General features: G+C 31.7%; 2 protein-coding genes across 2 annotated transcripts; both read left to right on the forward strand.

The window, feature by feature from the left end:
• Positions 1 to 343: 343 nt before the first annotated feature.
• On the forward strand, positions 344 to 10,877 carry LOC140452130 (uncharacterized). The gene is made up of 4 exons (XM_072546212.1): positions 344 to 476; positions 2,204 to 2,270; positions 9,975 to 10,044; positions 10,656 to 10,877. Exons 1-4 carry the CDS (start codon positions 437 to 439, stop codon positions 10,812 to 10,814), a joined length of 336 nt encoding a protein of 111 aa, XP_072402313.1. The 5' UTR covers positions 344 to 436; the 3' UTR covers positions 10,815 to 10,877.
• An 8,416-nt stretch (positions 10,878 to 19,293) lies between these two features.
• LOC140452187 (prosaposin-like) lies at positions 19,294 to 23,562 on the forward strand. Its single transcript, XM_072546287.1, has 4 exons — positions 19,294 to 19,401; positions 20,805 to 20,862; positions 22,219 to 22,288; positions 23,335 to 23,562. The coding sequence occupies exons 1-4, from the start codon at positions 19,362 to 19,364 to the stop codon at positions 23,491 to 23,493; spliced, it is 327 nt and encodes a 108-aa protein (XP_072402388.1). The 5' UTR covers positions 19,294 to 19,361; the 3' UTR covers positions 23,494 to 23,562.
• Positions 23,563 to 27,047: the final 3,485 nt, after the last annotated feature.

A 27,047-nucleotide genomic window follows, 5' to 3' on the forward strand; every position in this document is an offset into this window, starting at 1 on the left:
TATTCTGAAGAATGCTCTGGCTCATAACGAGCTGTAATGCCACTGATGATGATGATGATATAAGTAGACTTTGTAGTTTTTACATTTACGAAAAAACTACTAAAAAATAATTTAAGTTTTCTAATATACTACTCGTATCTAAGTCAAATTTTCAGACTGTAGAATTAATCAAGATAAGATGACTTATTATGTAGATTTAATATCAGTAAAACATCAAATTTTCTGTAATATCTTAAATGTTCATTAAGTTATAATAAGTGCTTCACCTTATCGTCTATGGAAATCAAAGCCAACAAATATAGAAATGTAGTGGGGAGTATTAACACTAACAAAAAACGTAATAAGTCAAGTGGTCCTTGTTGTTAAGTGGTTGGCTTCTTTTTGTATATAAAGCCAAACTGACGATGCACATTATTGTAAAATACAATTCTCAAACATGAAGACTACATTAGTTTTGACTCTCTTGTTCTGCGTCGGTAAGCAATAAATATTTTTTATATTTATTCAGTATAACCGTTTTATTATTCTTAATTGGTAATATTTGAATATTGTATACTACTTATTATTTATTTTTATCTGTGTCAAAAGTACACAGATAAAAATAAATAATAACCTAAATGGTTCTTAATTCCGCTTGTGTTACAAACTGGATATACTAAGTATCTCAGGGTCAGAAACCAAGAAGGCAATTTTAAGAGGCGAAAAAAATAACAAAACTGATAAAGCCACAAATATACAGTAGAAACGCAGATGATTATTATTATAAGCAGCTGATATTGTTAGCAATTTGGCAATATGTCAGGCCTCACTACACGCGTAGGTCGTGCATCCAAGAGCTTCTGTTAGAACTTACGACTCGCAAACAAAGGTTAATACAAGCCTATATATTGACTTAATTTTCTCATTCTTTTTGATCCTAATTTTCACCTATTAGTATAACTCTTGTATTACGAAATGCTTAATCTTAAATTTCTATAACGCACATACATCTTTTTCACTTTCACGTTAAATTTTTTAATTATCTCATTCCATGTATAGAATAAATTTCGTTGGACTTGTCTCCTTGTCTTAGACCCTTAATTGTAGTTATTGGTTTTTGATGTTCTTTTTAAACTAATATCATAATTTAAGTGCTGTTATATATTTTTTTTTCTTATCAATACCCCTAACATTTTGTTATTAAAACCTTTCTTTCCTATATCTTTTCATAATTTTTGTCTTGGTATTGAGCCAAAAGCCTTTTTAAGGTCTATTTTCAACAAATATATTTTTTTTCTGTTTGCCGATATTTTTCTATTATTTGTTTGATGTAAATATATAATCATGGGGCCCTTTTTAAATGTGCTTTGTGATTCCTCAATAAGTCTGCCAAATGATGAGTCCATAATACTAGTATATAGGTGATAAATCAATCCTTACAATATTAGGTAAGTTTTTTTTATGGTAGTAGAATTTGTAGGTTACCGCTTTCGAGGCTTACAATATATGAACTATCATCAGGCCACAGTACATAGGTCTTTGTTTAAACAAAAACTAAATGATGAAAAACAACAACATGAAATAAAGAATGAACACCTAATACAAAAAATTAAAATAAAAATGGTAACAATCAACTAAACAACTACAACAGTTTATTTTCTTCTTGATAGCATTGAGTTTATAATATTTCTTGAAAATATTCTTTCCATTTGTTAATTATTTTATTTTCATCTGTGAGAATTTCGTTTTACTCTTCATTTTTGTGCCTCGCTTTTTTAATTTTTTCATTAATTTTAAAACTAAGATCAAACAGATTCTAATTGTTTTTATTACTAGTTTTTATCTTTTTTTTTTAATTTTGTACTTTTGTCCCTTTTTGCTTTGGTAACAAATTCTTTTACTAATCTCCTGCATTTTTTAAATTCTTCATATTTTTCTGCTGTTTTATTTTGTAAGTATATTTATATGCATTTTTCGTTCTTTTTTCTTTTTTAACATTATTTAAAAAATTCATCATATATCTTTAAATATCTTTTATTACACAAAACAAAAACAAACTGATTGTAATTTTTTTTATTTGTATTTATCTGCGTATCTGGCTACCGATTGCTGGATCTATTTGTAGAGTACCAAATTTTATTAAATTTAAAAATACAAAAACTTTAAGATAATAGTTATTTTATTTTAAAAACTTCTAACAATAAAAGCCATTGTTTACTTTTAGTGCTGACGGTATTGGCCCAAAGAACCCGTGAGCCTGAACCTGAGCCTACCGATGATCCTGAGCCTGAGTAAGTAAAAATCGTACAAATAAAAGGCAACTTGCTAATAAAATATTTGCCAATCTGGCCAGTTTTATTAAAAATAAATTTTATTGTTAAAATTTCTTTGCCTCAATAATATATTTTTAAAGATTTAGTCCGCCCGATTGAAAATTTACTTTTTAATACTATACTAGAACCCCAAAAAATTAGATTGTATCAAAACTGAGACTTGAACAAAGAAAAATATGTTATTTCGAAGGATGCTAAATTGATTTCGTTCGAAACAAATCTTATTGCATAGCAACCTGGGGCTAGTTTCTTATTTAACAAATCGATATGAAGGGATAACTTAAGGTTATATAAATGTCTATAAAAATATTAAGAAATTTTACAGAATCAACGATACTGATCTGGCTGTTATTAAGAAGCAAGGGCTGAAGAGCTCCTTCTTAGGATGATGCTTCTGCTTTATCCATGTTAACAGAGAGTAAATTAGAGTCGGATCCGGTTCTTATTTCTAATATTAGAGTTTCTCCAGATGATACTGGTATCATCAATAAAAAGAAAAATTTTTCTGTCAATTTTCAAGTTGGCAATGTCATTTATAAAAATAACAAAAAGTAGAGGACCCAATACTAAACCTTGTGGTACTCTACTTAAATGCATTTGTGACTAGAGTGAGTATTATTTGCTCTAACTAGTTGTTTCCTATTTTACAAGTATGATTGAAGTCAATTTAAAGAAGTACTTCGAATTCCGTGGAAATTTAGTTTTTTTATTAAAATGTCGTGACTTACACGACTTACACGATACAATCAAAATCTTTGGCAGTCACAAAAAACAGTGTCAGTTTAACGATTATTGTTCAGTTCTTGATAGACCACCTCAGGCAGTACAAAAACATATCATCACTGGTACATTTATTAGATAAAAAGCAAACTGCCTTTGTAATAAAATGTTGTTTTCAACGAGAAAGGATATAGTCGAAATGATATAGAAAGTCGGGCTTTTATAAGTCTTTTAATAATTTTGGTTACTAGCAGTAATGAATGAATAGGTCTGTAGTTGCATGCATTGATTTTCATCCCCTATATAAAGAGAAATAATAATGGCTGTCTTTAGGCACTCTGGAAGTATACCTTTTTTAAAGTAATCATTACTTAGTGAAACCAGGACTTCCTTATATTTTTTTGGCAGATTAAGGGAAATTTTTATTATTAATCCATCAGTGTTCATATTCTCTAATAATTTCTATTTTGTTTTAATTTTTAAATCGATCTGGCAACGTTGCTTTCTGCCAACATTGGGCATTTTGGGCGAGGTCGCTTCGATCGAGCATTGTTGTTTGATCGATGCGCGAGAGTCATGTACAAGCCGTTGCATTAAGAACACGTGGAAATAAAAAGGCACATTTTTGTTGAGCTTGTAAGTCATTTCTAATTCATTTCCTGCACCAATTACCCAAGACAAAAAGTGTTAATAATCAATAAAAACATTGGTAGCAGAGCGTGGTTAACTAATTCGTAAAAAAAAAATAGTGTTAAATCCCGGTCTATAACAGGACTCAGTGGAAAATTTCGTAACGGTTAGTTAAACAATAGTGTTCGTTCCCGGTTGTGTAAATTTACCGGCCCAGTGGAAGAGACAACACATTGGTGCAACCAGAAGTTGAAGTTATCTACAAGTTCAATAAATGTGAGTTCCTTTTCAATCACTTTCCTTAAACTTTTCTTTATATAGTCTATAGTTTTTTACTGCTTCGATTTGTAACAATTTTAAGTTAATCATAATGTCTGATACTAAAAAACGAGGTGTGCTTAAAAGTAAACTAACAATTTTTATTAAATATCTGAATACATTTTCCGAAAAAGAAATTAGTGAGTTAGAAATAATTCAATTAAAAGCGCTGCTTTTAGACATAGAATCGCTTAAATCGGAATTTGAAATAATACAATCGCGAATCGAATTAGATACGGAAGACGAAGAAGAGTTTCAAATCCAGTTAATAGAAAGGGAAACGTTTGAAACGACATATTATACTTACTTATATAGCTAAAGGCAGAAAAATTATTTTAGATTTTGAAACCGTCGATGTATCTAGTTCTTCCCTTAACAATTCACAAATTCAAAACTTTGATCAAGGCACGGCAATAAAATTACCGACAATAAATTTACCTAAATTTTCCGGTTCATATCAGACGTGGCTCGAATTTAGGGACACCTATAAAAGTCTAATTCACGAAAATAACAATATAAGTCCTATACAAAAATTTCATTATTTACGGGCGTCTTTGGAAGGTGTGGCAACTGATATTATTCAGTCGTTGGAAATTTCCACCGCTAATTATGACGTGGCTTGGAAGGCACTTTCTGAACGGTACGATAACGACCAGCTGTTAATACATAATCACGTTAAATCTCTATTCAATTGTGAACCGGTCGTTAAAGAATCAGCTGTATCTCTTCGCAAATTATTAGATATTATTACAAAGAATTTGAGGGCTCTTGAGCAATTAAACCAACCAACTAGTGAATGGGGTACACTACTTATATATTTAATCTCAACTAAACTCGATTCAATAACCCTACGTGAATGGGAAAGTTTTAAAAAGAATGGAGAAAGGCACACCTTTGAAGATTTCAAAGAATTCATAAAATCACGAGCTGATTTATTAGAAATGGTAAATGAAACTCATCCAGATAAAAGAAAATCGGTAAATAACAGTACTCGCGGATTTATTGTTACGGGGGGTGAACGAAATGCTCCAAAATGCGTCTTTTGTAAAATAGAACATTATATTCAAAATTGCAATGATTTCCTAAAGCTAACTATTAGAGATCGCATTGATAAGGCTAGGTTCATGAAGCTATGCATTAATTGTTTAAAAGGAGGACACACTAGTAAATTTTGTCGACGGGGTAATTGTACGAAATGCGGATCAAAACATAATACTCTTTTGCATTTAGAACAACGTAATGTCAATTCGCAATCTAATATTATCCTACACAAAATAGTGCAATCGTGGATTGTGCGCCTGCGCAATCAACTGAGGTAGCTTTATCAGCCTACAGTTCTATTGAACACGTTTTTTTATCTACTGTGCTCGTCCAACTATTCGATAAATACAACAGATCTCATACTGTGAGGGCTTTGCTTGACTCAGGTGCTCAATCCAGCTTTATTTCAAAAGACTTATTTAATGGCCTCCATTTGGAGAATATACCAACAGACATTATAGTGACGGGCATAAATGGTATTTCAACTAATATCACTGCAAAATGTGAGTTACAAGTTCAGGCTATTCATAATGCCTTTCAATTCAAGAACCATTTTTTCGTTATTGACAAAATATCTCATCACTTACCAGTGTCCGATGTTAACGTGGCAGATCTAAAAATCCCTAGTCATTTAAAACTAGCCGATCCATCATTTTTCAAATCTGATAAAATTCAAATGATCATCGGATCGGATATGTTTTGGACTCTAATTTGTATTGGACAAATTTCGTTGGGTCCGAATAAACCTTTAATGCAAAAAACTAAATTTGGATGGATAATATCAGGTCCTATTGCTCAAAAAACCAACAATGTGTTTTGTAATTTGATTTTGAAAAGTGATGAAGTTAATGTTAATAAAACTTTGAGTCGTTTCTGGGAAATTAAGGAAGTGGAATCAAATCGGGTCTACACGGTGGACGAATACAAATGTGAAAAGCATTTCGTAGATCATTTTAAACGCGATAGTGACGGAAGGTTTATAGTCAAGTTACCATTCAAAGAAAATATTGAAAGATTAGGAGAGTCTTATACCATAGCGTACAAAAGATTCTTGAACTTAGAGCGAAAATTAAATTCAAAACCAGAACTTAAAAAATTATACAACGAATTTATACAGGAATACCTGAATTTAGGACACATGAAAAAGGTAGAAAACCTGGACACCGCGAATGTATCGTACTATATGCCACATCGCGCAGTTCGACAAGATAGTCTTACTTCAAAAATACGTGTTGTGTTCGACGCTTCATGTCCTTCCTCGTCGGGCTACTCATTAAATAATTTGCAATACGTCGGTCCGACATTATAAGATGAACTTTTTTCTATTCTTCTGCGTTTTAGACAATATAAATATGTTTTTTCGGCTGATATTGCTAAAATGTACCGCCAGGTATTAGTAATTCCAGACCAAAGGAGTTTACAGCGGATATTGTACCGCGAAAATTCAAATGATCCAATAAATGTGTACGAATTAAAGACTGTGACATACGGCACTGCGGCAGCGTCGTATCTAGTTATTCGATGTCTATTTCAATTAGCGGCTGAAAATGAATCTAAAAATCCTAAAGTGGCGAATATAATAAGATCTGACTTTTATGTAGATGATTTGTTGAGCGGAGCGGACAGTGTTGAGGAAGCAGCCTGTATCTGCAAAGGAGTTTCGAATATTTTAAAACAGGGTTGTTTTGAGTTGAGAAAATTTTATTCAAATAATAATGATGTGCTAAAGTACGTAGAATCCGACGAAGTGGACTCATTATTTATAAATTTCGGGGAAAATGAAAATGCTAAAACATTAGGTATTACGTGGAGCCCAAATTCAGATCAATTAATTTATAAGATCAATGATAGTTTTTATACTCCTAAAATTACCAAAAGAATAATATTATCAGAGGTATCGCAGGTGTTCGATCCGTTAGGGTGATATTACAATCGCTTTGGTTGGAAAAGCTGTCTTGGGACGAATCTGTCCCGTCAAGTATATACACTTCCTATTCTCAGTTTAGATCTGATTTGCCTGTATTAAATGAGCTTCGTATTCAAAGACACGCTATGTGTGAGAATGCGGCATATTTGGAAATGCATGGTTTTGCTGATGCATCGGAAACAGCGTACGGCGCATGCGTTTATATCAGGTCAGTAAATGCGGAAGGTCAGATATTTTCTCACCTATTGTGCGCAAAATCTAAAGTAGCTCCATTGAAAACCATATCTATCCCCCGACTTGAACTTTCTGCTGCTTTACTATTAGCCAGATTATCAAAAAGGGTGAGAACGTCTTTGAGAGTTAATTTCTCTCGTTGTATTTTTTGGTCCGATTCTACGATCGTACTGGGATGGCTAAAATCACCTCCCAATAAATTTAAAACTTTTGTAAGCAACAGAGTTTCTGAGATTCAAGACTCGACTAGTTCGGATTGTTGGAAGCATGTTAGCTCCAATCAAAATCCAGCTGACATTATATCAAGAGGAAGTACACCATCATCGCTTTTAAATAATAATTTATGGTGGTATGGACCGTCTTGGCTCACGGAAAATGAAGATCGTTGGCCTAAAAAGCAAATATCAGATCAAAAGTTACCTGATATCAAGAAAATGGATGACCGTATTGCTTTCACGGCGATAGTGGACGATTTTATTATAAACAAATACTCCAATTTGGATAAATTAAAGAGAGTAACGGCATGGGTGATAAGATTTCTTAAAAATTCTAAGTTAAAAGATAATCACTTGCGTTTCAAAACAAATTATATAAGTACCGTTGAAATAAAACATGCGTTTGATGTTCTCATCAAAATTGATCAAGATATCTATTTTAAAGCGGACATTACAAATTTGCGCACCAACAAACCGTTAAAATCAAATAGTTGTCTCCTAAGTTTAAATCCATTTATAGACGAATTCGGTTTTCTAAGGGTTGGTGGTAGGTTGAGCAATTCGAAATTTGCATTCGAGAAAAAACATCCTTTAATTTTACATTCTAAATCACATTTAATGTTTTTAATTGCTAGCCAAACTCATCTTGATTTATTGCATGCAGGGCCTCAGCTGATGCTTGCGACAATTCGCGATATTTTTTGGCCTATTGGTGGTCGGCTGTTGGTCAAATCAATTGTAAGAAAGTGCCTGTCTTGTTTCAGATTTAAGCCTCAAATAACTAAACCTATTATGGCCGCCTTACCAAAAGATCGTTTAAGTTCGCGACTACCGTTTGAAGTAACTGGCGTTGACTATGCAGGTCCCTTATTAATAAAAAGTCGCACAGGCCGCGGATGTAAAATTTCCAAGGCATATATCTGTTTATTTATTTGCGCGGTCACAAAAGCGATTCACATCGAATTAGTTTGTGATTTAAGTAAAGAATATTTTTTTTTGGCATTAAAACGTTTCGTTGCTAGAAGAGGAATGCCCTCTCAAGTAATAAGTGATAATGGTTCCAATTTTATAGTGGCTAGTAACGAACTTTGTCAATTAGGTCGATTTTTATCTCAAAATGAAAATGAAATATCCGAAAGTTGTCATAAAGACAATATAAATTGGAAATTTAATCCTCCCTATGGACCACATTTTGGTGGTTTATGGGAAGCCGGGGTTAAAAGCATTAAGCACCACTTACGTCGCGTCACTAAGGGAGCTTCGTTTACCTTTGAACAGCTAACTACATTGTTGACGCAGGTCGAGGCCATATTAAACTCTAGACCTCTTTCTCCTATCTCCGATTCACCTCACGACCTTACTCCACTCACCCCCTCACATTTCTTAATTGGACGAGCTGGCAGCAGTGTTCCCGAGAAAAACTTTGTTAATACACCTTATAATCGATTGACTGTATTCCAGCATCTGTCACAACTTAAGCAGCATCTATGGAATCGCTGCAGTAAGGAGTATGTCAGTGAACTCCAGGCTCGTACAAAATGGAAGCAGCATTATGATTCATTGAGGAGGGGAGCCTTAGTTTTAATCAAAGATGATAACCTTCCTCCGATGAAGTGGAAGCTTGGAAGAATAAAGGACGTGATCAAAGGACCCGATGACGTATGCAGAGTTGCTGTAATCAAGACAGAACAGGGCCTGGTGAGAAGGGCATTTCCCAAGATTTGTCCATTACCGCTGGACAAAAATTTACAGACTGAGTGATAAATACAATGAGACTTGTTTTTGTGAACTGAACATTTTTACTTTATATTCTAAATCATTAGTCTTGAGGACCTTTAAGTTAAGAAATTATCTATTTTATTTTTATTCTTTAATATTTACCAGTTATAATGTTTTTCTTTGAAAGCTTCCCTCTTTCAAGGCGGGGGGCATGTTCATATTCTCTAATAATTTCTATTTTGTTTTAATTTTCAAATCGATCTGGCAACGTTGCTTTCTGCCAACATTGGGCATTTTGGGCGAGGTCGCTTCGATCGAGCATTGTTGTTCGATCGATGCGCGAGAGTCATGTACAAGCCGTTGCATTAGAACACGTGGAAATAAAAAGGCACGTTTTTGTTGAGCTTGTAAGTCATTTCTAATTCATTTCCTGCACCAATTACCCAAGACAAAAAGTGTTAATAATCAATAAAAACAATCAGTACTACAGACAAATTTGCTCTTGATACTATTGATTGTTTATGTTAGTTCAGAATTATCAACTGGTCCTAAAAATACCGAATTCGAGACATTTTTTGAATTCTGGAGATAGGGGGTGTGATCTTGTTGTGGCAAAATAGTAGACGTTATATTTTTACGAACATTAAAAAAGTATTCATTTAGCTTTTTAGGGTTTGGAAGAAAAAATGTTTGAGCCGGGTTAGTTTTATTTCGAAGATTGTTTATTGTGGACTGAGTTTCTTTTGCAACATTTTTAGACCTCAATAATAATAACCTCAATAAACTTAATATTTAAAAAAATAAAGTCTACAAAATTGAGTTAATTGAATTAATAGAAAAAGTCGTTTCTTTCTACAGATTTGATTGCGACAACTGTATATTATTTACCACTGTTATCAAAGATTTAGTAGAAGACGGAGTACCCTTGGTAAGTTTTATAAGTAACACTTTAGTCATCAAATGTGTGTCTATAAATGAAAATTTTTTAGTTTGAAAAGTTAGTTACTATAAGTACTTATAAGTACTTAAAAGTAAAAATTTTGTTTTACATACATTTTGTATGAATTGGCATTAAAATAATAAACTTTATTACTAATAAATAAAAAATATTTAAAACATGCAATATTACGTGCATATTTTGAATAAAACAAAATCTGTATGTGAGGAGCTACAAATGTACCTATAACAATAAAACGCTGAAAACTTGGTTTTCAAAACTTCCACAAAATTTATTATATTATGTTATGACTATAGTTGTTCCCGCAGAGTGCCTTTCTCGATTTTTGGTATGTGTTTACACTTTATAGTCTTTAACTAAATAGGTTGAGGAGAGGAGAATTGTTTGACTCAAATTTGTCATTCAGAATTAAATCTGTATTTTTTAATTTGTTAACTTTCATTGATTCTATCTAATAAAGATAGCTTAAGGTATTTATTTTGCATGTGAAGAATTTAAAATAAGTCTAAATTAAAATTTAAATAGTCTAAATTTATAAAGTTAATCTTTAAATTAAAATTAACGTTTTTATATTATTATAGGACGAAGTTGAAAGAGACGCAGACAGATTATGCGGTGTTTTACCAGGTGACTTGAGAGAATATTGTGAACATAATTTGCTCCCAAAAGTTGATAGAATCTATGGCCAGCTCCACGAACATACTCCTGAGGAAGTATGCGAAAATTTGGACTTGTGTTGAGATCCATTAAGATTTTTTTTAAACATATGTAAATTTGAAAACGTCTAAAATAAATAATTAAATACAATAATTTTGTTCTGTATTAAAATCATATTTTTTTGTCAATATTTCCTGCTTTCTTGTATAAAGTATTTAGCGAATTTTGAGTCACACCTGGGCCTGTATACGTACAATATTTAACTTCTTTAGGAATTAAATGTAAGTGAGTATAGACCAGAAGTCGAAAACTAACTGTAATTTTGAAGTTATACTTCTATACGCGCGCTCGACGTTGGAAATTTGCACGGGAGTGAATCGGTGAGATGGTAAGAATTGTAAGAAGAGAGAATGTAAGATATGAGTAAGAGAGAGACAGACGATATATTTTCTCTCTTTCTCTCTCGAGAATAAAAATGTTCCTTTTGAATATATATTTAATATTAGATATATATATATATATATATATATATATATATATAAATATATATATATATGTATATATATATATATATATATATATATATATATGTATATATATATATATATATATATATATATAAATAATATTATATATATATATATATATATATATATAATATATTAATATTATTATTTATGTGATATGTTTTGTATTATTTATTAAATGATGTTCATAATTATTTTATTATTAGATTTTAAAATAATAATTACAATAAATCACTGTATGACTGAGAACTGTCAATTTTGAAATACGTTGGTGTCCTGTCTATAATATAACATACATTTATATCCACTACATTTTGATTCCACAAGATATTTGAATTTTTTGTATGTGAGTATCTTAAAGCTTCACTTGAAAAACAGCTATAATATTATAGTTATATATGTTACGAGCAATGTCCGAAATTGGACAATCCTAGCATTGTACAGAAAATTTTGTCCACTTCTAGCATTGTACCCCTTTACTGTACAATCTCCGAAATATATATAACCGGCGGACTTTGTATAAAAGAATTGCTGTACAATGTTCGAATTTCAATAAGTAGCCATACGTCAAAGTTTGAGATAATATATCAGATATCGATTAATATCGATTTTTACGACTATTCCCCATTTGTTATTAACGACAAACAAACATCAATCGCAATCCATAATTAATCAGCATTTTTGACTTTTGGATTCGTACAATTAAATTATTTTAAATTATCATATATATCTCTTGAAAATCTAAGATGTTTTACAAACATCTTCCCTATATTATAGTGATGTATCTATCTCTTGAAGCTTTGAAATGTTTCACTAACAATATCTCTATTGTAGAACAATTTTTTCTTCGATTCGATATTTCAATTTTTGATTTGGTGTGTCGCTTGTCAATAATAATCGATTCGAACCGATGAGCGTTTCGACAATTATTTTGATTATTTCGGACATTGTACAGTTTGGGGGTACCATGCTAGAAGTGGACAATAATTTGTGTACAATGGTAGGATTGTCCAATTTCGGGCTTTGCTCGTAACATATACAACAGCTAGTTATAATTGGCAAATTTTTTACTTGTTCGCTTCATACGCTAGTATATGTGAGTTCGAATACCAATATCAAAATGAAAATTTACAACATAATCCGAGTTGTTGGTTTTTTATTTTTATTTTCCACAAACATTTTTTGAAGTTATACTTCTATATGCGCGTTCGACGTTGGAAATTTGTGCGGGAGTGAATCGGCAAATTCATTATATGTAAGATATAAGTAAGAGAGAGACAGAAGATATATTTTCTCTCTCTTTTTCTCTCGGGAATAAAAATATTCCTTTTGTAAATATATTTAATATTTATTATTATTATTATTATTTGATTAATATTATTATCATGGTCAATTTAAATATGCGTAAGTAAGTTATGTATATGGTCATTTGTAAATACTTATGAATATTGCATTTTAATTTGTATTGTATTATTAAATTGAATTATGTTGCAGTGTATTGTATTGTATTTTTATATTAATAACAAAAATGTGTATGTGTATGTGTATGTATGTGTAAAAAAATTCTTTTGCATTCAACTCCTTTTATACATATATGCAAATAAAAATATATGTTTTCATTAAAATATTGATCAATCCTTCATTTACTATCACATTTTCTATAATCCTATACCTAATTCTTTTTCTCTTTCTGTTCTCTCTTACCTATAGCATTACATATCTAATGATTGTGCAGATTGGCTCCCATATAAATTTGTAACTTCGAACGCGTGTATAGAACTATAACTTCTACTGGCAGTCCCTAAGGACTGCCACACCCGTTTTTTAAATCAACATCTTCATCAAAATCATTTTTAAGGATGAGGTACATTTTTGGATGAATCGATTCGTCACCAAAAAATATTATGTAATTTACAACCATACCAATTCGAAGCAGATCAAAAAACGTCAAATGCATCCCAAAAAAATGTCTGGTTAGTGTGGATCACTTGTGGCAAATTATAAGTATGATATATGATGAAGAAATGATGACCAATGCATGGAGGGCACCGTAATGGTATCTATACAGTAAACGGCTAAATTATGGAATATTATCATTATTTTGAGAACCGTCGAGTTTTGAGGGAAATCCCGAAACAGGTCGACTTTTGTTATAAAATACCCATGTTATAACGTACATGGAGTAGGGATAATGTCACCGGTGTAGGTGTAGTGACGTAATCGCTAATTTTTTTAAATAGAAATCGGTATAATGCGACACCTCATTTAAACGAGAATTTAATTCTCTATTTAACGACATTACATCTTTAACTAAAATATTTTTTTAGGGTACAATAACAATTTGTTTTAAATTTAAATTCAACTAAATTACAACTAATGATTTAATTATTAATGTACTTTAGAGTAACCAAATTATGCATAATAATTATTTTAAATTAAATGTTTGAAATGCCGTCCATCGGTTTCTTGACAAAATATGCGAATCTACGGACACATATCAAGTACATTGCGAATGACTTCTGGAGTAATTAAACTCATTTCATGCCTAATTCTATCTTTCAAGTCCTGTAAGTGGTCTATTGACATAAACTTTTGATTTTATGTAACCCCACAGGAAAAAGTCTAGAGGTGTTAGATCTGGCGACGTCTTTTCAAACCGCATTATAAACAGTAGCAATTCCAAATTTATCAATAAACCAAACCCAACAATGCTTACTACAAAATACATCTATACGTTTGACGACTTCTTTACTTAACACTACAATCTCAACACCTGCATCGTCTGAGTCATCCTCTATTGCCCAAAAACATAAATCAACCTTACCCGAAACAAGTCAACACTTACCTCCAAGTAAAAATACACATATGAATTCTCACGAACCCCAGATAACTTCGAAAGGGGCAACCGGAAAAAGAACACTAAAAGATGCAATTACGCCACCTGCCGAAGAAAACTTTGAAAAACCTAAGCTTCAATTAAAGAAAAAACCAAAACTGATGACAAAAACTTAAGAGATGAGATACCAAATTTCCAAACAATACTAGAACCAGTCAACAAACAGAATATATAGAAAACGAAAAGCAATTGTTAAGCTTCGATTAAGCAGTGGATCTGTTCGAAAATATACAAGAACCAAAAGACATAATCAGCGTAACAAATCTGTACTCAGAAGACTTATGCACTTATAAAGTTTCTAACGGAATTACATCTATACTACATTGACAAAAGAATTAAAACCAAAAGCACCAAATTAATACGAAAACTAGGCAAACACATAGGTATACTCTCTGCAGTGAAAACTTAATTGTCGAAAGAAGATTCTGACTCATCGGTAAATAATTCCTCTAAAAATAATAGGATCACTGTTGACTTCATGTTTGTTCTATCACATTCAAGTTTACAAGGAAATGAAGAAGCAGATGAACTAGCCAGCTTAGTTTCCTTTAGCTAGGACTCCATTCTTATTAATGGAGTTTCTTCTGGTAAATTCAAGTCAAAAATAAAATATGAAGTGTTGAGTGTGTGGTGAAATAAGCGGAGTGCATGGCAAGGTAAACTAAAGGTAATCGAACAATTAGTGAAACCGTGGCTCCACCTCGCTTTTTCTAACTTTACCTGTATTATATTTTTTAGGTCGCTAATAACCCTTGTGGTTAAAGCGTAAATAAATAAAAAAAAAATTGTTAACAGTTGACAAATAATATTAAGCAAGTCTCTAGAAAATACAATTAAAGACTAGTAGAAAATGCAAACCAAAACAAGAAGAGCATTAATTATTAAGAGAAAGCAAATAATTGCTCTAACAAAAGAAAACACCATTGCAGAAAAACCAAAAAAATACAACTCGTTACTAAATTTTTTAACGAAGTATACAAAGCCCTGAAACATTTAAAGAAGCAACCAGTAACCATGAATATGCACTAAAAGTCATATCCTTAAAGCTTTTTATCGCAAATCTAGAAAATATACTCAAAAAATGAGCTAACGAGAAAAAAGGATTATCCATTAATAAATATTCTAGTTATCTGAGATTCAAAACAAAAATTTAACACAATGTAGTGAATGTTATAGTAGTGTATAGTAGTTGAAATATTCAAGAAACGTCAAGAGATCAAAACGACGTCCAAACTTAAGATGGGACTATGACATGAAACAAACAGGTAGAACATGGTACCATACCTCGAGGTGAATCCGAACAGTAGGGGAGAATTCGTACAAAGCCGCCTCTGTCTACTTCTACGTCACTGTTACCAATGCGCGAACTCACAAATCAACTATATGTACTGAATTTTGTCGGGTCTAGGTCTAAGCACATCTAATAGTAGTCGAGATATAACGGTGTACGTGGCATCGTATCGTTTTGTTAGAGAGTTTTTGTGCAAGCAAATACTTATACCTAACGTATCTTTTTTACATATAAGCATGCGCATTAATGTTTGAACTAACGTATTACCAAAGAATATAGACGCTTTCTATATTCTTTGGTATTACCTAACGTAACGCCCTGGTACGTTACGTTCATGCGCATCCCTATCGAGCCGAAGGTAACCGAATACACAAGTGGATCTTACCCGATTACCAAAATATCAACATTCAACATCCACATTTCATAAGAACACGTGGTATGTGTTTTTTCACATTTGTGGTTAAGTATATTTGTTTTGAATTTTATATATAATGGAAAGCAGTAGAAAATGACTTGATTACAGCAATGAAGATGATTTGTTCTTGTTGAAGGAAGTCGTAGGCAAGAAGCCTTACGACCATCCAGAAAGGTGAAATTTAATCCAAAAGCGAAGAATATTTTTACATTTTATATCAGACATGGTATCAAAATTAAGGTCCGTATAGTCGTGCAAGATGTGGAGAAGAAGGGCATCTTCTATGTCTTCATCATCAATAAAGGCATCTACATTTAATATTGCGTCCATTTAATATTGCGTCAAAAATTAAAAATTGTTCAAAAAAATTATTGTTATTTATTTTGAATATCAAAAATAGGGTTAAATGGAAAGGACAAGACTAGCACTGACAATTTATTAGTTAATCACTAATTCGATGAGGGCAACACCATCATTACGTTCCGTGCAGAACTTTAACTCTCAATTTAAAGTTCATCTTCTTCGATACGTTAGTTCTTTACGTATAGGGAGATACGTTACGTTAGGTAGTTACAAAAACTCCCTGTTGACTCATAGCTACGTATTTTATAACCTTTAAATTTTAGGCTTTTTTTAATCTTAAAAAGAAACTGCTGTACAAGAAAAACAATTATATGTAATAGGGAGTGGCAAACTGTTTAGTGATTTGTTAACAATCTATGTACAAAATGTTATAGTTGTATTTAACCTTTTTTTTTAGAAATTAATTTGCAAAAATTTGTCTTCAGGTAGGACGAATCTGGACACCATGATGCGACAGTACAAAAAAAAGTAGGCATAAACTTCATGAATTACAATTTAGAAAATATGAAATGAGCTATTTCTGATTCTGGGAATAAATTGCATGATAGACTCAAGGCAAATCGACATTTCAACAAGGTGGACAAAATGCTCGTAGTGCACAAGAAAAAAGAATGATAGCACAAGGTATCATAAAATTTTATGATTTGGGGTTTCCCATGATCCGTTCCGATATAAAAGTCTTAATAAAAAGCTATCTGGACAGAAACCGACAAATATTAAAGTTTTTAAGAAGAACAATCTACCCGGGATCGACTGGTTTTATACATTCCGTTCGAACAGATCGTATGGTCCAAAATATAAGGCGGTGCAAGGCAAATGTTACACGAGAAACAGTTTTATACTATTTTAAGAATTTCAAAAACAGACTTATAGGCGTTCTCCCATCTCACATTGTCAATTACGACGAAACTAATTTAACTGACGACCCGGGTAGAATTAAAATGTTGTGACGCCGCAGATCAAAAAGGGTCGAAAGAATAATGGATTCGAGCAAAGCCAGTACAAAGTTATGATGACTATCAGCGGATCAGGTATACTTTTATCCCCATATATGGTGTACAAATCGTTACACTTATATCCATCATGGGTAGAGTGAGGGCCAGAAGGGTGTGTCTACAATAGAACAAAGTCAGGCTGGTTCGACTCTCCAACATTCAAAGACTGGTTCGATGCAATTCTTCTCCCATATCTTAAAAAATTGCCAGGGAAAAAAGTAATCGTAGGCGATAACCATATGTCTATACATGTTGTCGAAAACTGCGAAAAGTATGACATTCAGTTTGTGATGCTGCCTCCAAATGCAACGCATTTGTTACAGCCGCTAGACGTCGCTTTTTAGCTCCATTTAAAGTCGTGGCAAAATACCCTTACAGAATGGAAAACCAAAAATAGAGGATGATATTTCAAGTCTAAGTTTCCTGGGCTATTTAAAAAAGCCATTTAAGCCATTGTTCATATCAAAGATAATATTACAACTGGTTTTAAATCTTAAGGAATTATTCCATTAAAGTCAGACGAGGTCATCAAAAAGTTATCAGCTAGTGAACCTTCAGAAACTAAAAAACCAAGACCACTGGACCTACACTATTCAAAACTTTCTCCATGAAACTAGACAGGGCGCAACCCAAAAACGTTTAAAAACACTGGGCAAAAAGTTACAGCTGCCTGCAGGTAAAATGGTAAGCGTAGGAGATTTAGAACAACCATTAATCGGAGAAGAAAGGAAACTAAAGAAAATAGAACAAGTAGTGAGGATGACCAAAGTGGAACAGAGCTGCAGACTGAAGGAGAGGCTGAGGTTGAAAGTGAACAAATTGAAATGGGTGAGACCGATTGTTTTGTAGACATTAATACTTTGGTACTTGTTAAATTAGTTTCACCAAAGAATATAGATAAATATTATGTTGGGAATATTACAAAGGTAATTGATAAGAAGAAAAATTGTTTTCCTTATCTTGTCAAATTTTTTAGAAATTAAACATCAGAAAAAATGGAGGTCTATTTTACGTATCCCCAAATAAATGATGAAAGTGTGCTCAAGGGGAGTCACATTTTAAAAATTCTTGAAAAACTGACGGATATGAGACGTCAGAGATACCAATTTCCCATTATATTTCGAATGGAAAATATTTGAATCGACTAATTTTTTTTCAGTTTTTAGTGAGGAATTTTAATTTTTTTTTATTAGTCTTATTTTATAGAATGTGTTTAGAATTAAGGAGCCCTGTTTTAGTATTTATTCATGCTGCTTTGTCGAAATAATTTTTTTTCAAATTTAAAATCTTTTTATCTTATTTTTTTTCTTTCCGAAAGTTTTTTATCTTTTTTTGTCCGAATTAACCCCTCTTCACATCCGAATAAGTTGTATAATACAAAATAACGGTATGTCCGATTTTACCCTAAAAATAAGGGCGCATTCGGACACTAAATAACCCAAAAAATTAAAGTATGGCAGTAAAATTTTAAAACTTCTATCAGAAACCCTTATGCCGAGGATATTAAAGTAGTTAAATTATTTTGTTAGAATTTTTAAAACTACTTCAAACGATTTATAGTCAAAAAACCGCGAAAATCGTCCAGATTTACCCCGAGTGACGGTGCAGAGAAGAAAATATTAGACAATAGTAGGAAGGAATGTAGAATGGCAATGTAAGATAGGCTGCAGCATAATCTGTAGCAGATGCTGAGAATGATCATCAATATATAAGTAGACTTTGTAACTTTCACATTTACGAAAAAGCGACTGAAAAATAATTTAAGTTTTTTAATATACTACACATATATAGAGGTTAAACATTTTAAACTTCTGACAATGTCAAATCTTCAGACTGTAGAATTAATCAAGATGACTTATTAACATTGACTGATATTATGTAGATTTATTATCAGTAAAGCATCAAATTTTTTGTATTACACAAAAGAAGTTTTTTTAAAATCTTAAATGTTCATTATGTTATAATAAGTACTTCACCTTATCGTCTATGGAAATCAAAGTTAACAAATATAGATAGGTAGTGGGGAGTATTAACAATAACAAAAAACGTAATGTCAAGTGGTCCTTTTTGTAAGTGGTTGACTTATTATTGTATATAAAGCTAAACTGACGATGCACATTATTGTGAAATACAATTCTCAAACATGAAGACTACATTGGTTTTGACTCTCTTGTTCTGCGTCGGTAAGTAGTAAATGTTCTTTACATTTATTAAGTATAACCATTTTATTATTCTTAACTGTTCATATTTGAATATTATACACTATTTATTATACAATACTTTATTTATATCTGTGGACTTTTGACTAAATGTTTTTTAATTCCTCTTGTGTTCTGGATGTATTGAGTATCTCAGGGTCAGAAACCAAGAAGGCAATTTTAAGAGGCGAAAAAAATGAGAAAAGTGAAGGCCACAAATATACAGTAGAAACGCTGATGATTATTATTATTAGCAATTGGGCAATATGTTAGGTCTAACTACACGTTTAGGTTACTTCAGGCCTATATATTAACTTCATTTCCGCATTCTTCTTATTCTTAATTTTCAACTTATCATTTTGTTATTAAAATCTCTCTTCTCTATATTTTTTCTCAAAATTTTTGTCTTGGTATTAAACAAAGTGTTAAAAGCTTCTTTAAGGTTTATGTTAAACAAATATATTTTTTTTTCTGTTTGCTAATATTTATCTATTATTTGTTTGATGTAAATATATGGTCCTGGGGCCCTTTCTAAATCTGCTTTGTGATTACTCAATTGTGCTGCCAAATGATAAAAAAGTTACCAATGTGAATCCATAATACTAGTGTATAGTATTGTATTGTAGTAGAATATCTAGGCTACCGGTTTCGAGGCTTACAATATATGAACCATCCTCAGGCCACAGTACATAGGTCTTTGTTTTAACAAAAACTAAAGGCTAAAAAACAACATCATGGAATAAAGAATCAACACCTAATACCAATAACTAAAATCAAAATGGAAACAATCAACCAAATAACTTTAACAGATTGTTTTCTTCTTGATAGCAGTAAGTTTATAGTATCTATTAAAAATATTCTCTTCATCTATTAATTATTTTATTTTCTTCTGTAAGAATTTCGTTTTACTCTTCATTGTTGTGCCTCAATTTTTAGATTATTTCATTGATTTTAGAGCTCCATGAAACAACTTTCTAATTGTCTTTACTGTTTGTTTTCATCTTTTTCCAAATTTTGTACTTTTGTCCCTTTTTACTTTTGTTACAAATTCTTTTACTAATCTTCTGCATTTTTTAAATTCTTCATAGTTTTCTGCTGTTTTATTTTGTAAATAAGCCTTTTTCTTGTTTTTTGGTTTTTAACATTATTTAAAAAGTTCATGATATATCTTCAAATATCTTTTAGTCCATAAAAAAATTTAATTGATAGTTTTTTTGTTTATTTGTAATTTATCTGCGTATCTGGCTACCGATTACTGGATCCATCTATAGCGTACCACATTTATTAAATTTAAAAATACAAAAAATTTAAGATAAAAGTTATTTCAGTTTAAAAATTTCTAATAATAAAAAGCTGACTTGTATCTTAGGGCCATTGTTTACTTTTAGGTCTGACCGTATTCGCTCAAAGAACCCGTGAGCCTGAACCCGACGATCCTGAGCCTGAGTAAGTAAAAATCGTACAAATAAAAGGAAACTTGCTAATATGGCCTGTTTTATCAAAAATAAATTTTATTTTCTTAGCCTCAATAATATATGTTTAAGGATTTAGTCCGCCCGATTGAAAATTTAGTTTTTAATACTGCACTAGAACCTCAAAAAATGAGGTCATATCAAAAATGAGACTGGAAAAAAGAAAAAGATGTTATTTTGGAAGATAATTAATTGATTTTGTTTAAAACAGATCTTATTGCATAGAAAGCTGAAGCCAGTTTCCTACTTAACAAATCGATATAAAGGGATAATTTAAGGTTACTGTCTATAAAACTGCCAAGAAATTTTTCCAGAATTAGCGATACTGATCTGTAACGTCATTTATGAAAATAAAAAAAGTAGAGGACTCGATACTGAACCTTGTGATACTCTACGTAAATGCTTTTGTGACTAAAGTGAGTATAATTTGCTCTTACTGGTTGTTTCCTATTTTACAAGTAGAATTGAAGTCAATTTAAAGAAGTACCCCGAATTCGTAGAAATTTAGTTTTTTTATCAAAATGTCGTGATTTATACAATGAAAAGCTTTGGCATAGTCACAAAAAACAGTGTCAGCGTAACGATTATTTTTCAGTGCTTGATAGACCTCAGGTAGTATAAAAAACATATCATCACTGGTACATTTTATTAGATAAAAAGCAGAACTGCCTTTGTAATAAAATGTTGTTTTTAACGAGAAAGGATATAGTCGAAATGATACAGAAAGTCGGGCTTTTATAACTCTTTTAATAATTTTTTATAGTACCGGTAGTGAAACAATAGGTCTGTAGTTACATGCATTGATTTATTTTCATCACCTTTATAAAGAGAAGTAATAATGGCTGCCTTTAGGCACTCTGGAAGTATATCTTTTTTAAAGTAATCATTAATTAGTGAAACGAGGACTTCTTCATATTTTTTTGGGAAATTTAGGAAAATTTTTATGGATAATCCATCAGTACTACAGAAAAATTTGCTCTTGATACTATTGATTGTTTAGATTAGTTCAGAATTATCAACTGGTCAAAAGACCGAATTCGAGACCTTTTTGAATTCTGGAGATAGAAAGTATGATCTTGTGGTGGCAAAATAGTAGACGTTATATTTTTACGCACATTAAAAAAGTATTCATTTAGCTTTTTAGGGTTTGGAAGAAAAAATGTTTGAGACGGGTTAGTTTAATTTCTAAGATTGTTTATTATGACTGAGTTTCTTTTGCAACATTTTTAGACCTCAATAATAATAACCTCAATAAACTTAATATTTTAAAAAATAAAGTCTATGAAATTGAGTGAATTGAATTAATAGAAAAAGTCGTTTCTTTCTACAGATTTGACTGCGACAACTGTATATTATTTACCACTGTTATCAAGGATTTAGTCGAAGATGGAGAAACCTTGGTAAGTTTTATAAGTAACACTACAGTCATCAAATGTGTGTTCTTAACTGAAAATTTTGTTTTACATACTTTACATGTTTTACAAACTTTTGTATGACTGGCATTAAATTAATCGATTTCATTACTAATAATTAAAAAATATTTAAAACATGCAATATTACGTGCATATTTTGAATAAAACAAAATCTGTATGTGAGGAGCTACAAATATACCTATAACAATAAAACGCTGAAATCTTGGTTTTCAAAACTTCCACAAAATTTATTATATTATGTTATGACTATAGTTGTTCCCGCCGAGTGCCTTTCTCAATTTTTGGTATGTGTTTACACTTTATAGTCTTTAACTAAATAGGTTGAGGAAACGAGAATTGTTTGACTCAAATTTGTCATTCAGAATTAAATCTGTTTTTTTTTTAATTTGTTAATTTTTATTAATTCTATCTAATAAAGATAGCTTAAGGTCTTTATGTTGCATGTGAAGAATTTAAAATCCGTCATTAAAAGAATGATTATGATCTAGAAGGTGAAGTGCGTATGTAGAATCTGCGGAATTTCATACCGCTGCCGAGATAAGTGATCTATGCGATTGTCAGTATTCTTGCAATTTATTATATTTTATTAAAATTACGCGTCAGAAGTCATAATTGATGGACCCTTTTTAAAGAATAAAATAAAAATAAAAAAAAATAAAATAATGCTTTGATATATTTATATTCATTTGCGTTTCTGTCTATATTTTAACTTTATTTTGCACATTTGAAAATCTTGCCATCTGTAAGTAGGTTTGTATGAGAATTATTACATAAAATAACATATCTTATAAGTATATAATTTGTTCTATTTTTTATTTATTTCACTATCTATATTTGGATGTTTCTTATTTAACTAACCTTGCTCTTTATTATTTTACAAATATAATATCACTTTTTATTCATTCATCAATATCGTATTGATATTACTCATAATCTTAACTCTTAATTTTTAGATACTCTAAATTTATAAATTTAAACTTTAAACTAAAATAACCGTTTTTCTGTTATTATAGGACGAAGTTGAAAGAGGCGCAGACAGATTATGTGGTGTTTTACCAGGTGACTTGAGAGAATATTGTGAACATAATTTGCTCCCAAAAGTTGATAGAATCTATGGCCAGTTACAGAAACATACTCCCCAGGAAGTATGTGAAAATTTGGACTTGTGTTAGAGATTCATTAGGGCTTTTTAAAAATATGTAAATTTGAAAACGTCTAAAATAAATATTTAAATACAATAATTTTGTTTCGTATTAAAATCATATTTTTTTGTCATAATTTCATCCTTTCTTGTAAAAATAATTAGTGAAATTTGAAACACTACTTGGGCCTGTACCTATACGTACAAAATTTAACTCCTTCAGGAATTAAATGTAAGTAAGCATAGACCAAAAGTCGGAAACGGGCTGTAATTTTTAAATCGTCATCTTCATCAAAATTATCTTCAAGGATGAGGTAAATTTTTGGATGAATGAATGTGTCGGCAAATAATATTGTGCAATTTACAACCATACCAATTCAAAGCAGATCAAAAAACGTCAAATGCATCCTAAAAATTGTCTGGTTAGTGTGGATCACTTGTGGCAAATGATAAGTATGATATATGAGGAAGAAATGATGCCCAATGCATGGAGCGTAATGGTATCTATATATAAAAATGACTTTTAGAACTCTAAAGAACTATGAAGGAATGAAGTTAATGTCATATATAGAGAATCGATGTTTGGCCAGCAAGCGGGAAAGACGTGTTTTAGACACTCATTAATCATGCTAGTTAAATAGTAATTGTTGAATTAAATTTAAAAGTAATTAAGTAAAAAGTTAAGTGAAAGTGATTTGTATACTGAATATTGGAACCGTGAGTAGATATGATATACTTTTCTATTTGGATTTAGATATTTAAGTAAATCACTGCAATTAGTTATAATTATTATCCAATTTCCATGAACTGGTATCACAGCGAAAACTGTAAAACAGCACCGGATTTCGTCGGTTTAGTTTAGGTTATTTGAAAGTTGAAAATAAGGAAGATATTTAAACACACGAATGTTTATTCGGAACCAGATCAATCTGATTTAATGATAATATCAGAATCCTCTTCATCGTCCTCATCTTCGACTGTATTGTCGTACAAACTGTTTGGATTCGGTGTTGCTACAATTAAAATGGCCTTTGCTTCATCGGAAAATGGCAAGATTTTCTGCTTATTCTTTGACCGACTACAATTAATGAGAGGATTAGATGCCAGAAGTAATTTATTTAAAACAACTTCGTGAAAAGTCAACCCGATATTTGCGAAAATGATTATGTGCTTTAGCGGCCTTCTCGGACAATTGCCCTATTGGCAGAATTGTCTTTTCGATCACCTGCGCTCCATGCATTTTAAAATTGTCACCTGCGCTCCATACAATGTGACATATGGTTTGGCAGTATATTGGGCATAATTTTTAAATTTTTAATGATCAATCTCATGACCATTTGATATTACCTCAAAAATCACTTTAAACCTGTTAATTAATTCTCCGTTGATGCCTGTAATGCGAGAAGAGCATTCTGTGTCTGAAAAAACCTCCTAGACGTATTTCCATCATTACTATTTCCATAGGCTTCTTTAGAAATATCAACAAGTAGACCCATTTCAACCCTAAAAATTTCGGAACTTCTCTTTTGTTTTCTTAATAACTTTTTTGTCTTCTGGTGTACGGGCCTGTCACTTTTTATGGGTTCTTTATATGCTTAATGCAATAACGATTCGAAAAAGCGTATTCTGTCATAGAGTACTGAAAGCCCAAACTGTAAAGATTCTTTTTTAGTGGCACATTTTTCTAATTTATTAAAATCTTTTGATATCTGACCACATATAACATCGCATAGTTGATGCAGTGTCCGTTACGAAGTTGGAAACTTTTCCGTCTACCATTATCAGCAAAATATTGTGACTGATTTTCGCTGATGTTGAACTGTCTTTAGTCTCTATCAGATATTTTGCCTGCTTTTGGATGTATTTTATTTCTTCTTTAGTGACATCTTTCGTTTCGTGGACAAATCAAGCTCTGATAGGTCTGCAAAATCTCACCGAAGAAGGAGTAGGATTTTGCCAAATGATTTTTATTGCTTTGCCATCGACAGAAACAACCAATTTCACTGGAATAATCGAGCTCATAAATATATTTGAATCATTATCTGCGAATTTTTCAAATTTTTTGCTTAAATTGAGTTTGGTGAGATCCATCACATCCCATTTTAATATTAAAAGTAGGTTGCTTTTTAGTGTCATTTAATGTATCTAAGACTTTTTTTAAATATTGTATAAGGCGCAAAGCCGTATAATCCAGCAAAATTTGTAGTTCAACATTAAAACTGGTCTTGTCATCGAATGGGATAGTCTGTAGACTAGTACGCATTTCGATGCGCATCGCACCGCCTCGAATTTTCCCATTGGCTCTTGACCTGGAAATCCCTATTTATCGCTCGAACAGCGCATATAAATATTGGCGATTTTCAGGTCAGCCAGGTCAGCTGATACATCCAATACACAAGATATACACACAATCCACAAAAACCAACGCTACAATGAATCGGTCAGCCAGGTCAGCCCCTTACGGGCTCTCCGAGAGCTTATTGCCCTCGGGGCTCTGCTTCCTGCATTTATTTTCCATACTCTGTGGCTGAGAATTGTTTTAACTTAACTTAGTGTTTTTTATTTCGACGAAGAAATTGTCATGTAAGAAATATCTTGCCTTTTTCAAGGCAAGACACCGAAGATAAATATTTTCCAAGTCCATAACCCGAAAATGGACTTAAGTAGAGGAGCTCTCGACAGTATATTCGAAGCCCTCTACATAGCACCCGGGATATCAGAAGGTAGTTAGACCCTTAATTGTTCCCCCGAGGTGACAGTCTCCGTAACAGTTATTTTGTCATCATCTGGGTAGCACTCTTTTTTTTACCTTTTGCAGCAAAGAGTAACAAGGGTAGATGTACTTCCGTCCGACTTATAAGGTATATTTCATATCCACGTGGTCTTTTTAGACGAAATTATCGTTCTGATCTTCTTGTCTTTCGTCGGAGTTAAAGTTATTTGTTTAATCATCTGTGAAACATGTTTATTCCCGGAAGTATCCTGACTTACACGCTCAGCAAACGTCAACTCCTCGACAGGTACGCAAGCCCGTATTTCTTCTTGCTTGCTACTTTCACTTAAGTCGTGTAACGTTTAACTGGACGACTGAGCTTAAGTGATAACCACGAAGGAAGTTCTAATGATGTTTTAAGCCATTCTTCATTATTTTTTAGAAATCGTTCATCAGTATTACGAGCTGCCGCCCATTTCTGCTTAAAAATTGCCTTGAAATCCTTCAGAGAACGAGACAATATACTAATATCCTCCCTTGGACATGACGTCATCTGAGCAAGTCTATCTTCTAATAGGCTAAATTTTTCGACAATTTTCTTTTCTTTGAATTCCATTAGGATACAATATAGTTCCCGTCTGGTGATAGTTTTCACCTTTTCCGAAGTATCTGCAAAAAAAATTATAAACATTTATTATAAAAACATATTTTTTTAATTGCACCTACAAACTGTAAAAATAAAATAAAAATTTGGGGTGAGATTTTAATACTGTTTCGGTTAGGCAAAGATTCAAACTTTATTACCATAACTTAAATGTAGTGCGACATAGCTCGACACATAAACAAAAACACTAATGTTTTAAAATTTTAGT

This window comes from Diabrotica undecimpunctata, chromosome 10 (assembly GCF_040954645.1).
Source record: "Diabrotica undecimpunctata isolate CICGRU chromosome 10, icDiaUnde3, whole genome shotgun sequence".
Lineage (NCBI taxonomy): Eukaryota > Metazoa > Arthropoda > Insecta > Coleoptera > Chrysomelidae > Diabrotica > Diabrotica undecimpunctata.